Source organism: Poecilia latipinna, unplaced genomic scaffold (assembly GCF_001443285.1).
Source record: "Poecilia latipinna isolate Pla-1442-1.1 unplaced genomic scaffold, P_latipinna-1.0 Scaffold2475, whole genome shotgun sequence".
NCBI lineage: Eukaryota > Metazoa > Chordata > Actinopteri > Cyprinodontiformes > Poeciliidae > Poecilia > Poecilia latipinna.
In genome coordinates, this window is record NW_015115091.1 from 26,775 (window position 1) to 40,904 (window position 14,130).

Below are 14,130 nucleotides of genomic sequence, written 5' to 3' on the forward strand. Positions count from 1 at the left end.
CGGAAAACGAATTGTGAACACAACAGACAAGCAATAAAAGTATCTCCACATACAAAAACAACATCCAAGAGTTGACTGTTTGTTTGTTCGTGCTGCTGTAACAGTCCAGCCCGCAGAGATCTGAGCTGCTCCAAACTTCCTGAAAAGTCCTGCCTGCTGAACATTTTCCTGTCTATTTACAATCAGCTGCTGGAAACCGCAGCAGCTTTTTACTCGCTTGATTCTGTGGCCACTGGATGATAACAGTGGCAGTAAAACGCATTTAAACTGTATTTTTTTTTCTGGTGTTTTTTTTTTAAAGTTTTGACAAAAGTGCGATTTATTACTGTAAAGTACAAAACAAAAAGAACTTTTTTTTTATTTACACGCCTTAACTTCACAATCAGACATTTTTTGTGGTAATTGACAAGAGCCCGCTGAAAAGCTCCTGGATGACGAAGCCGGTCTGGAGGGAAAAAAACAAAACAAAACACGCCGTCTGTCATTCAAACGTTACGAGAACACAAGGCCACGCTCACACTGGAGGGAGAAAAAAAAATCAAAGTAAAACTATGGCAACCAGCGTGGATGTGTGTGTGAGACTGTCCAACAAGTGCTCAGTGAAAACAGAGAAGGTGCCTTTAACTGTGCCTGAATGGAGGGTTGGATCTGTAGCTGAATGACAGGAAACCTCCTGAACGTCCACACCGTGGTGGAGTTTGCATCTTTTACATTTATTGTCTATCATATTCATTTGTTTCCACTCCACCAGCACTGATGAAAGCATTTTTTTTTCCTGTCCATATCACTATGTAGTCTCTAGATAGCTTATAATGTCTTGAAGAGCCTCTGCCTGCTTCCAGCCGTGAGCCGACGCTGGAAGCCTTTTATTTGGAGGGGCCGGCCCCGGCCCCGCCCTCTAGGCTGTGGCCCCTCGCTGCAGCTGTGATGTCATGATGGCCTTCCAGCAGTTTGTTAGTGCGGCGTGAGAGTCTGGTTTCGTTTTCTGGCGGGCGCAGCTGCATCCTCGTCTGTTTGCAGGTCTGAGAGTGAACGGTGAGTCAGTCAGTGCTGGATTTAGAAACGCGTATCCCCTGGCTGCTTCTGCTCTCCCCTTAACTCTTCATGGGTCTGGATCAGAAAACACCTGCGTGTTTCCTCTGATGGGAACGTTTTCTCTGTCTTCTGGACGATTTGGGTTCAGGTGTCGGTGACGGTGGTGCCGTGGGTCGGCCCAGAGCTGCTGGAGCAGCAGGCTGTGTCAGATGGGATGAGAGCAATGAGGGGGAATGATTGAGTGCCGATGCTTGTCTCGGGGTTACTTGTTAGGGGCCGCTTCTTTGCTGCCAGGTTTGGGCCAGAGCTGCTGTTGGAGCTCCTTTACCACCCTCTCCAGGTGCTCTCTGGCCTCCCGCTCCTGCAGCAGGTCGGCTCTGAGCTGCTCGCGGTCAGCCTCGGCATGCTGCAGCTTCATCTGGAGGTCCTCGATCTGATAAACACAAAGAGAAGTCATCTTAAGAGAAAAAACTTTCTATTCTATTTAAATAAACTTCAAACACAATGATCGGCCAGAAAACTGTGCTAGGTGAAGCCCTAGTCTGGTAAAAACCAGCCCGTTGTCCTGCACTTTGCTTCGTCCAGAGGGTCTGGGCTCTCGGCATGACTGCATGTAATTCACTGATCAAATAGTTCTGACATTGTATGGAAAGAGTCATTTTCCTTGTGTAAACAAACCGACTCCTCTCAGCTGCTGTCCTTTTTCAAACCCAAGGTTTCTTAATGTTGTCACGGCAACTGTTCACGGTTCTGTTGTGAAACAGCCTCGCTCAGACTAAAGTTCCCACCGGCAGAATCTCTCATGAATGAACTGCTAGAATCAACCAGAGACCAACATTACAGCCATTTCGAGTTGTGACTCGTTCTTTTGTTCAGGTTCTGAGGCAGAATTAGCTCCGCCCCCTGCTCATTAGCTACATTAGCTGTGAAGCCGAGAAGCACAGGAAAATCAGAGAAAGGCCTGCGCTCCTGGGAACAGAGAGTTAAACACGGCTGATTGTGGGTGCAGGGCCCTCCCTCAGGCTGGAGACATTCAGCCGTCCCAGAATAACACGTCTTCCCATTGGCTGAGGTTGCTGGATGACCTAACGCAGAGCGCTGATAGGCCAGGTCAGTGTGACCTCACCGCACCATGTGCTCCTCACAGCAGCCTCATCCACTCAAACCCAAACAGAGGGTTTCACATGGAGACGTATGGAGCAGCGGCTCGGTCGCTGAACGTCCTTCCACCCAGTATTTTCCAGAAACAGTGGTCAGGTTTTGCTGCCAGACAACTAGTTGGAACTGGACCACGGATCAAAGACGCAGAGCTCGTGTCTCACACTCATCCAAACACTCTGCTGCTCTCACGTCCTGATCCTGTTTGTTTTCCTGGCTGCGCTGACAGCGTCTCCTCTCTGAGATGGCCGCGTCTCCGCAGGAGGACATGGACGCAGCTGGAGGACAGAGTCTCCTTCTTGTTTTGTCTAAAGCTGCCTCAGGGAAGCCGACACCTCTTCCTGTTTCCTCTTCCAGGGGGAGGAGCCGAACTACACCCGTTCATTTCTGACTGGGAGGAAGAGAACACTTTCTGTCTCCCCCTGTCCTGAAAGTGAGACAATATGACTGCTGTGTACATACAGCAGCTTAGCCACTTTTGGGGTCTGACGGTTTTTCAATATTTCCACATTTGGAAGTGAGAGTGTGAGAGGCTCCAGTTTGTGCCGGACCTGTGCGGAGTATTTGGCGCGGAGACGGCCGGCCTCGCAGCCTTTATCGCAGACCCTCAGCTGCCGCGCCTGCTCCAGCTCCCTCTTCAGACGGATCCGTGACTCGTTCGCCTCCTTCATCTTCTTCTCGCTCTCGGCTCGCAGACGCTCGATTTCCTTCCTCAGGCTGCGCTTGGCCTCGGTCGCCTCTCGGAGCTTCTCCTTCTTCGCCACCCGCAGGAATTCCAGCTCCTGTGAAGAAGAGATGGCTACAGTTAGCCTGCAAGTTCTCTGAGTTTATCTCCGTGTGCAACTCAAGTTCTTCTTATTAGCAAATTTCTAAGTTCCTCGTGTGTTTGTAATCAACAAGTGACCAAAACCATTCAAAATGTTAAATAAAACTAATGTTACAAAGAGTAAAATAAATGCTATTTTTAACAACTCCAAACCCAGCTGTGGAGGAAAAGACTGGTTCCTCCGGTGCCTGTCTATAAAACTCACGTGCAGCAGAACAGAACAGCAGAAGGTGTTCCACTGCATACTAAACATGCTTGTCATGAAAGTGCTGAATACTTGCGTGAGTACAGTCGCCAATAAAAGTGACGTTTTAGTTTTGAGAAACGAGTTGTGTTGAAGTCCTTCTTCTTTGATCAGTTTGTTGAAGTGTGTAGCTGGAATGTGGAGTTAATGAGTGCAGAGCCTAACTACCTGCTGGAGGCTCCGCTTGGCCTGCAGGGCTGAGCCCAGCTTCTCCTCCTGCTTCACTCTCATCTTCACGATCTCATGTAGGAACTTCTCCTTCGACTCCTTGGAGTCCAGCCCGCCGTCCAGCGCCTGCCTGAGGCTCTCCAGCTCTGACTCCAGCCCCAGCTCCAAAGGCGCCACGGCCACAGCGGGGACTGCAGCGGCAGGGGCGGAGCATTCCGCCAACGTGACGGTGCAGACCGGCCCTTGGGCACCCGGTGAGCTCAGGTCCTTGGCGGAGCTGCTGGATGAGGTGAAGGACGGCGAGGACAGGGAGGACATGGAGGACGTGACTGTGGAGGAAAGATAAGAAACACGTCAATGACTGCAACACGTTTATGAACACAGGAGGGCCGGAGCACTACTCACAGTCATCACGGCTCTCCACCTCCACTTCCACCTCGGAGTCCTTGTCATCCTGCGGTGGGGGCCGGCAGGAGGCAGCAGGTGGGGGGCAAGGGCCCTCTGGAGCTGGAGCCGGCAGCTCCTCCGTAGCTCTTCTCTTACGAGGTCTGGAGCTGTGGCTGGCACCCTCATCTGAAGGCTGGGACGTGTTGGCGGCAGGCGGGGATGTGGGCCCCGCCTTCCCCAGAGGGAGTGGCGTGAGGGCCACGTTGGGGGCCACAGCATTCTCGAGGCTCTTGTAGTTGTAGAAGCTGGAGGACAACAACAGGTGATGTTAAGGCTGGTAGTGTTCTGATCTATAAAGGTGGCAGTCTATAGCCCTGGTGTGGGGACATGGCCGGGCCGGGTGGGGGAGCCGGACCCCTGGAGCACCAGCAAACCCAGACGGTGAACAGCCATGATGTTCAAACCACAGCCGTCTGTGGCTTTAAGAGATTAGATTTTCCCTCAGCTGTGACTGAATATAAAGAGCTAAAAGAATCAGATGTTTCCATAAGGTAGCAGGTCAACTACAGGGTGGATCATAGGGGGTTAGATCACAAGGAAGATCAATGGGTGGACCAATGGGTGGACCAATGGGTGGACCAATGGGTGGACCAATGTGGTGTAACACAGGGTGGATCACAGTGTTGTCAGGTTCTGAGCTGGACTCACCTGTCTCTCAGCAGAGCCAGAGGGTGGGGGGGCGGCTCCTTCTCCCCAGCAGAGATGTGAGGAGACCATGGTCTGAAAGCTGAAGGTCTCTGTCTGGGCTGCAGGCAGTTGATCCCCTAAGAGACACAAGATCTCACTTTAGACGACTTGATCTGAAATGATCAGGACTTTCATCTGAGCTCAGCCACACTGACCTTGCTTGAGGCAGACAGAGACTGCAGCCAGTCGTGCTGCTTCTCTTTGTCACCAAGTGGAGACTGTGACGGGATGTCTTCCAGTTTGGACTTTTTCACAGGGATGCCATCAGACGCCTAAAAGACAGACAGGACGTTGACATAAAGACTCCATGTTAGTCAGGGCATTGTGTCTCGTTTATACAATCACTGCCACTGAGAGTTTCACAATCATGTCAAAAATACTTCATACGTTTTATATAAAAAGCTGGAAGAGTTTTCACTTATTCCAGATGGAGGGAAATGAACATGGGAAGTGTGTGTGCTTTTGTCTGTTAGCTTGACTCCGACATGAATGATTTCCTCCTGATTCCGTCCAATCTAAGTCTAATCTGACCGCTGTCTGGAGCACATGAGACACCGTCTGCCTATAGCTAATAAAGCATAATCCTGACTAACTCTAAGGGGTATGCATATCAGAAGTGCCGCCCTGATGTGGACACTCCAAAACAGAACATTCGTTGCCTTTTACACACACATCTTTATCAGAAGAAATTATTATTATATAAGAGAATCTTCTCACGTTATTGTTAAATATTTCTGTCAGAAAATTGTTAGCAGAGACCTCAACCAAGAGGCTGGATTTATCAGTGGCACAGAGAGGAATGTAATGTCCAACAACTGTTGCATAGTTCTTCATAGTGACAACACTGCAGACTCTGTTTTGATTTTACACATTAGTCTGATTTCATGTGTTCCTTTGGGATGTAAGTCATCAGAGGTTGCACTGCTAGCTAGAGGTTGTTACATTAAAAAAATCCATAAAGTGAAAACCCACCGAGCAACGTGCCGTTAGGGGAGCTGGCTGCAGCCACCAGGGGGTTAAATTTAGGTGTGCGCACACACACACACGCATACGACCCACACTCTGCATCACACACGGGATCCAGAGCAGCGAAGGTGTGTTTGCATACTGCCAGCCAAGAGAGAAGGCAAGAGGTGACTGGGGCAGTGTGAGTGTCTGACACACTCCGATACACCCAGAAAGGCAGACAAGAAGGGCTTTGTCACTATGACCTCAGCTTCTCCCAGCTGTGGCTGTCACTAGCTGCCGCACAAACACACACGCACTCTGAGTTACTGCAGAAACTGAACAGAAAGTGTGTCGCTCTCTAAAAAAAGAAAAAAAAAATTCTATCGTACTTTTTCTTAATGGAAGCTAAACCTGACTGGTGCAGAGTCAAATCTACCAACACAGTGCGTTGAAAGCAGACAAAAGCATTAAGAAAGATACTCTCTAAAAATAAGAGCAACCAAACTGCAGAAGTCGCACAAGCTGATGATACACTAAAAGGCAAAGGTCAAATTTAAAAAATCAAAAATCCGACAGCAACACAAATCAGGCTAGACTGAACTGTGCACACATCCATCCTGAGGGGGCGCTGTGCTCCAACACAATTCTGCTCTACTCATCACTCTATTTAAGGCAGCGCTGTCTAGAAACTGTAGCTGTCATAAAGAAACAGACTGCAGGCCAGCTACCTGAGCAGAGAGCCTGATTAAATAATCAGCTTATTAGGAGTTTTCAACATTTGTCTTACCAAACAGTAAAGGCTTTTATATCAAAATGTTAGAACTGTAACAATAGCAGCAGGGATAATTGTTAGTTATCTACTTTAAATAAAATAAATTACATCATGTTTCACACGTTGTTGTGGTAAACACTGACAATGATTTACGGCAGAATATTTACTTATGACCTTCATACCATGAAGACGTCAACAGCCAATGATTCTGCCTTTATAATCGATTAAAAATGTTAAGCTGAACGGCTGAGTGGGGACGTCTGTTGTTGACGAGGGCTCTACAGGAAGTGGAGGAGCTGTCAAGGTATGGAAGTAACACGGTGACGATAAACTGTCTTTCGGTGGGTAAAATGAGGCTCAGCTGGTTTGAAGATGGTTGGTTTGTGGGTTCTGGGTTTGAGCACTTTGATCTGTCCCCCCAACACAAAAATGTGATAAATATGTGGTCTGCTGGGAATCCAAAGGTTATCTACAGTAGACACGGTAAAAACTGTTGCATGAGGAATCTGCTTTGCTCTGGAGGATGTGATGCTCTTGTTCTTCCTTCAAAGTTTACAGCAGCACAATGTCAGGACTGGAGAGAGGACAGTGCTCTGAACACACTGGGACAAAGCAGCGTCCTGCTGGGTGTCAACAGGTGGTCCTTTGCAGCTGGGTGAGGTCGTCCCCCCCAACGCCTCCACCCCCCTCCCGGTCATGTTGGCACGGCGGCCTGCTTTGCCACTTGTGGATGTAATCAGAGCTGCACTGGCGGGGAATTGGTGTGACTAGACAGGCGAGCACTCCCATCATGACAGCTGTCCTCGTTCCACTAGACTCCTGAGGGCTCAGCTCCACGACTTTCATTAACTTTCCATTACATCATGGGAGTCCTGTTCTGGCCAGTTAGTACAACTTTAGGAGCCTTATGCTATAGAAAAATATATAGGTTCACAAAGATGCTGAAGATATTTTGGTTTTGTTTGATGAAGTCTCCATCATCATCAAACTGCAAATAAACTCAAATAAACCATTTAGAGCTGGAAAAGTTTGTGACCAGATGGATCCCATTTCTTCAGTTTTTCTATCAATTACCTCCATTACTGATCAATTTGCCGTCCAAAATGACTAAAACTGTTCTGAAGTACTCTGAATTCCACACACCCCCCCATGTGTCAGTGCTATAGGAGTCCTGGAAGCAGAGCTGAACCCAGAGAGGCTGACAGTTTGTGGGTTATCTAGAGATGAGGAGATTTGTCCTAGATTTGACTGTAGCAAAGCAGGGCTAGAGGCAAGTGGCTAGCCTACAGAGCGGCTGATCCTCTCTCTCCAACACACACACACACACACGCGCGCACACACAAAATCTGCGCCTCCATGCCACGTGTCAGTCCTTGTCTCGTGGATCACTGGTTGCCAATACTGCGGCTCTCCAGCAGGACGAGATCCGCTAGAAATCTTGGCTGGAGCAGAGCGTTTAGGGGTCAACAAAACCAGCAGCTGAGCCTGTGGGTCTCAGCGGCGGAGGGGGCGGGAGGGCGACTCGGAGGAAGAGAGACAAATCTGCATGTTTAAGCAGCGAGACCGAGAGGCATGAGGCTGGGAGTTTTCACCCAGCACAGAGACAGAGGGCTGGTTCCTCAGAGTTCAGGACTCATCTTGATCACCTAGAAAGACTCCGTCACAAAATGTGGATGTCTTTCTGGGTGCTTGAACATAATCAGATACCCATCTCTGGCTCAGGGATGTAAACCTAAGAACCCTTTCTACAAGCAGACCTGAACAACCAAGGGCCTCCATGGAAACCCTTTAGGGGTCTTCTGGTGAAGCCCTGACCGACCAACAGGAGGCTTCCGCGCATGATGCAAATGGAATCATGCTCATGCTCTTACGCAGCTGTCTGCAATCCGCCGTGGCTCACACTGCATAGACAGGATGTCACACCTCTGAGATAAGGCTTAAAGATTAGTCGGGGTGTGTTAGACGTGCTCACACTGCACCGTCTGCTGCAACACCTCACACTAAGAACAGCACACCTTGTACTGTCAGCGCAGCGGCACCGTGTTACAAGCATGCTTCAGTTACGAAGTAGGGCCTGTTTCATCTGCAGAGCGGCAGAGCTGAATGGACCCATCGGTGGCTCGCCGTGTGAGGAGGTTCAGATGCTTCTCATGCGATTCTTTAGCTCCAAGTTTGGGAATGGAGACATTACACCTGTTCTCTGAGACCTTTGTTGTTTAAAGCCTCAGAGGTTGTCAAACGTTCAGAGTGACTCGAGACTTTAAAACACAAGACGTCCAGGTAAACATACCTAATCTTAAAAGTCTTACCATCATGGCAACTGCTGCTAGGTCAGAGTTCAAACTACACCTGTAAAATAGTTGAATCTGCCACTCTCCTTCCAGTGTGCACCACTGAGGAAGAATTTCTCTTATATAATTGCTACAGGTTACCGACACATGCTGCCTTTATTTCCAAACCAGTCACATTAAGTCCTGATGTTGTTATTCAGATATTGTTTGGTTTCATGCCAAACTTCAGTTTTAATGGAAAGAATTTCCTTAAATGTAAATAAGATTATACGAGTATTTGACTTATATTTGTATTTCTATTGTGTGTTTCATGTGTTTTAAGCTTGCTGTGTGGATGCAACCACGAGCTCTGCAGCTCATGTGTGTCTAATTTACAGCCCCTTACTTTGCACATGGCAGTCAGGAATAAACCCCGCATGAGAAACTCACAAAGCATTAAGTCATGGGGCCACATCAGTCGGAGTGTCAGGCATGTCTCAGCTGCTGCAGGGGCCCCATGCACATCTTCAGTCTGGGTGTGTGTGTGTGTGTGTGTGTCTGTTAGAGAGGCTGTTTGTGGCAGAGACAGGATGGGTGGGGTATTCTCCTAAAGACTTTTAAAAACCCTTGTTCTTTAACTTCCTGTGTCTGCTGCTCCACTGAGACAAGACACTTGTTTTCAGAGAAACCAAATCAGCAGACCTGAACTCTCTGACAAGTTGCTCTGTTTCTGTTCCATAATGCCAGAAGGACAGATTCTGGAAGATTTTCTTTTTCAAATTATTTTTTTTAGCAGGAATCACATCCAAACACTTTCGTTTTAGACAAAGGGATTTAGGGAACCGAAATCTCAATGAAACTGAATACACTCCACTTTCACTGTGCTGACCTTTCAGATTTAAATACCAGACTTTCTAATCAATCCACGCAAAAAACATCAGACCATGTTAAATAATTCAACGTAGTGATTTGATTTCCTTTCCTGCTCTGGCTGCTCACTGTGTTCAGTGTGAGGACAAAACAAACTGTTCAGAGGTTTGGTTGTGAAATCTAGGCTCACCTACCACTTTGAAAACAAGGACAACAGTTTTTATCTACTTAAAAATGCGACGATAAAAGGAGGAACATTTAGGAACACAAATACTACAGTACTACGTACTAAAAAAAAAAATACAATCTTTTTTATGAACAATGCTTGTGTTTCTCTGATGTAATGTAAACTAACTAACTAAATAAATACAATTGAATAACTGTATTTACTGTATATACAATAACGGCCGATTGAAATAAAACCCAGTTCTTGAAAATATGGTAAGACTTGATTTGAAGCAGTGTGCATAAGACTGACATGACACTGTCATAAACATGACATAACACACATTATGAACACGAAGGAGTCTTTATGAATGTCTATGGCTGTTGTCATGAAGTGTCATTCGGTAAATAATGACACTTTTAATGCAAAGTTGCACTAAAAGTTGCATTAAAAGTCCATTAAAATTGTTTACTTTGCATTAAAAGTCTCATTACAACATAATAAACATAAAATAATCTCAAATCACCAACTTTTCCACCACGCTTATCAGTTAGTAATCTTTTTTCTGCTGATATATTAGTTTGCCACCGAAGATGTCTTCTCCTAGCAACACTTCCTAACAGCCCGTCCATGTTCAGTCTTTGTCTAACCAGTCTTTCGGTAGAATGAGTGACATCAGATTATTTGCTCCTCCAACTCTTCCCAGAACGATGTGCAGCATTAGATGCTTCACTGAGGTTAATGCCCATGTCTGTCTGGCTTCCCTGCAAAAATCATCCTTCTCAGAACAAGTTCAAATATAGAAAACAAGATGTTTTCCCCATGTAGTAGTATAGAAATCTGCCATCGGTATTATTACTTTTGATCAATGTTCAAGAATATCTTGCTGGAAAATTACTTGTAAATTAGTTTTGTCTTATTTCAGGTATACTGAGAAAAATACTAAATACTAAAGTCTGGTATTTTTTTTCCTAGAAATTAGGAAAAAATACTTGGTAAGATTGGGTGTTACTGTTTTTGATGTTTTTGATGATCAGAAGCTCCACAGCTGGGAACTGAGAAAAGCCATGCCACTATAGAGGTGGTCGCACTACCTGATAATCAGACAAACATTGCATTTAAGGAGAACTACCGGTTTATAACCTTCTGAAACTTAAGTGTGAAATCAGCTCGTTTCTGCACTCTTGCTAATTTTCTGCTCACTAAAACAGTGAAACTGTTTTGTGGTAAAAGTGTTGTGGTTCCTCTGTGATTATATAAATGCTGTCTTGAAAGTTTTTGGAAGGAAATATCTTTGGGAACCTCAGGGAAATGAAGTCAGTTTGAGGTGAAACCAAACATTGCTTTTTTTTTTGTTTGTGTTTTTTACAGAGACTGTGTAATGCTGAAAATATGAGAGCCAGTAAGAATCAACAACTCACAGATGACAGCCAGCCTTTATTAAGGCAAAGCAGAATCTCTGTCCTGATACAATCTGTCACTTTGGTCAGCACCTTGTTTCCTTTTCTACCACTCCCTGTCTTTCCTAAAACTCTCCCCCGCCTCTCAGCGTTCATCTATCTGTCTGAGAGCATTTCCTGTGTCACAGATTACAGGATGTCTTCTGCAAACAAGCTAAATTCCAGCTGCAGAGTGAAGCAAGCAGAAAGCTGCAGAATCTTCCAGTTGGGTTCAGGCCTGTTCTAAAAACATAAACAGTCATTTTCTTCCTGAAACAGAATACACAGTGACTAAAGCAAGAGGTGGTTCTAAAGTAATCTGCAGACATGTGGCCACCGTTCGACATGTTAGACACATTTGTGGTAAATGTGTTTCTGTTCATACAGAACAATATGCTTAAATGTGTAAAATCACAGCTGTCAATATTTGACTATATACCTGAAGTTTTGTCTGAAAAATGGAGTTGAATGCCTACATGTTGGTGATTGGTTTGCATAAATCAGAGGTTAAACGTGGACTGTCTTTTTGTGAGGATTGTGCGACTGTCAGCAGAAAACATTCAAACTTTAGATGTTTGGCTGAAGAAGTGGTTGCAGATCTAGCATCCCTGCAGACTAGGCTGAGATAAAAGGCCGAGCAACCTGTTTTCTTTGCTTTTGTCTTGAGTCAGGAGGCTGAATGGGGCCCCACCCTGCCTGTGACCTGACTTTGGCCTCTCTGCATGTCTTTCAGAGGGCCCCCTGAGCTGTGAAGAGGGTGGGGACCCTTCCTGGAAGCAAAGTGTCAGTTTAGCTCAGCCCTCGCCACTAAAGAATACCTGCACATGCAGAAGAAACAAACAGGTGTCAGACAACACATGGCTCATCTGTTTATGCAAAAGAAAGTCCTGCAGCCCTCAGAAGGTGAGTTCAGCTCCCACCACCTGCTTATGTTTATGTTCGCATGTAGCGTCCTCTCTTTGCTCTACATCTGCCTGTTTCTGTGCATGCCTCTCGAGAGCCGAGCATGGTGCAGAGAAGGAGAAACAGCAGCTCACTGCAGAGCGAATCCTCGAGTGAGTGTTTGTGGGTTACAGGCGAACACAGAAGAGCTCTAAATTTGGCAACCAGTTCATCTCACCATCACCTCCTTGGCTGAGGAGTCACGGAGAACAATAGGGCTTCTGTCTTCAATGAAGTAAACAGCAAAAACACTTTCCATAGCTCCAGTTGGGCCGCTGCAGCATTGTGCTGAAAAAAAAAAAAGGATCCTATCGTCTTATTATTCAGGAGCCTGCAGACTTGCTGAGATGCAGTTTTGTGTTTGAGATGAACCGGTTTGCTGACTAGACTTTAAATGACCTCATCTAATATTCTCTTTGATGTGCTGCCGAGTAATTTTTCCTGTGCTCAGCACATAAGTGACTGTATTTACTCAATAAGTTTGGATTTATTGGGAGCAAGTATGAACTTGTTGAGTAAAGCTGAGGAAAAAGACGCCTGCCTGGTGAGTGTGCAGACCCACGGCAGATGTTGAGACTCCCATGTGTACAGTGATGATGGGACAAGGGGCCTCGGGCCCCCAGCAGTACCTGGCTGTACCGTCTCCACTCATGGAAGCCGTCATTCATTCCACAGCGGCTTCGTCTGCATCCCCGCCACTTGAAAGACACACTCCAGACACACACTGTTCTGGACATCTCCGAGTGCTTTCCCAGAGGACCGCCCTCCTTCTACAAACCAGACGGCCGACTGCTATTCAAAATTATTATTATTATTATTTCACTGCAGTGAAATTGCAGTACTTTTCAACCTCCCACTTCCAAGAAGGGTCCAGAGGGACACCAGAATCAAAAACAGGAGAAGCCTCCCAGAACTGCTGAAACTGGCTGAAGGTTCAATGCTTCTACAGCACTGTGTAAAAGTTCAAAACTAGCTTTGTAAAACAAACAAAAAAAGAAATTAATTGCATTAAATGCATTAGAAAAACATGACAGGAGAACATCTAGAATGAGGCATTAGCAATGACATGCTTAGACAAAGTGACAGCAGCTTAGCTAAAGCGTGACCTTGAGTACAGCTCATCAGTAAACAGGTAAGGAAAAGTGATTGCTGTAGTAAGTCAAGAGCTTTCTTTGTCATTTGGTCCCACAGATACATAAACACAAAAAGATGATTGTTTTTAACCAACTGTCCTTCCTCAAGATGTCCTGTTTACAACTTGACCAGATCTTCAGATCTCTGCATCCTGACTGGAGAGTTTAACCTGAAGAGGCTGGAAGTCATTAAACAACCACACGACCACGGTGATAAAAGCCTGGAGAAGTGAAAAACAATAAATGAGTCTTTTTCTACTACAGACTGTCTCCATGCATGTCTAGGTTTGCAGATAGAGTGAAGAAACGGGAACGATTGGGGAGGTATGGGCAGGGGTTAGGGTCTCTGTTTCCTCTTGCCAAATTAGCTTTGGCAACAGTTTCCGTGGAAATGAGGAAAAGAGCGGCGCTCCTTGTTCAGAGCTGACCAGGAATTGGAAGGTTGGAAGTGATGGATAGCTTAAAGACGGTTCTGGAGGGTAAATACAGCTCGGACATTTCAACAACTTTTCTATCCTCTTCTGGGATTGAATTTCTAACATTAACATGAGCACAGTAATTCCTAGTATTTTTAAAACTAGGGTCTATAGAGGCTAAGAAAGATGCAACTTCAGCCAAAAGATGTGCTTACATAAGGTCTCTGAGACTGGTTGTTAAATGCAAAGTTCATCTGTAATAAACAGAGAGTAACAAAAATGTTCAGCCAAATGATTTAAAGCACCCAGTAGGTTGATATCACACTAGACTAAATAAATTTGCTTTCATTCTGATTTCATCATCCATCCACCCAGAGGTTCCCAAACTGTGGGGCGTGCCCCCTAAGGGGGGCACCGTGCCATTGCAGGGGGGGCGCAGGATGGATGGAAAAAAAAAAAACATGAACGCTGTATGCGCTCGGTTTTTACCTTAGAATTGCCCACTCTCTGTTATTCCTATGTTAATCTGATACAGTAGGGGCTGCACTTCCCATATCTGTGTCCTCTGTCACTTTTATCAGCAGTTAACACTGTTTAATCCGTTGTTAA

The 14,130-nt window shown here is 46.0% G+C and overlaps 1 protein-coding gene across 1 annotated transcript in view; it reads right to left on the bottom strand.

Annotated features, from left to right (window-relative positions):
• Positions 1 to 705: 705 nt before the first annotated feature.
• LOC106937962 (ski oncogene-like) overlaps positions 706 to 14,130 on the bottom strand; it is a 21,322-nt gene continuing 7,897 nt past the window's right edge. The window contains exons 2-7 of the mRNA XM_015019726.1: positions 4,721 to 4,837; positions 4,527 to 4,642; positions 3,837 to 4,123; positions 3,432 to 3,760; positions 2,745 to 2,975; positions 706 to 1,468 (exon numbers count right to left, since the gene is read on the bottom strand). Coding sequence (XP_014875212.1) covers positions 1,298 to 1,468; positions 2,745 to 2,975; positions 3,432 to 3,760; positions 3,837 to 4,123; positions 4,527 to 4,642; positions 4,721 to 4,837 — 1,251 coding nt within the window. The 3' untranslated portion in view covers positions 706 to 1,297. The remainder of the gene's footprint in view (positions 1,469 to 2,744; positions 2,976 to 3,431; positions 3,761 to 3,836; positions 4,124 to 4,526; positions 4,643 to 4,720; positions 4,838 to 14,130) is intronic.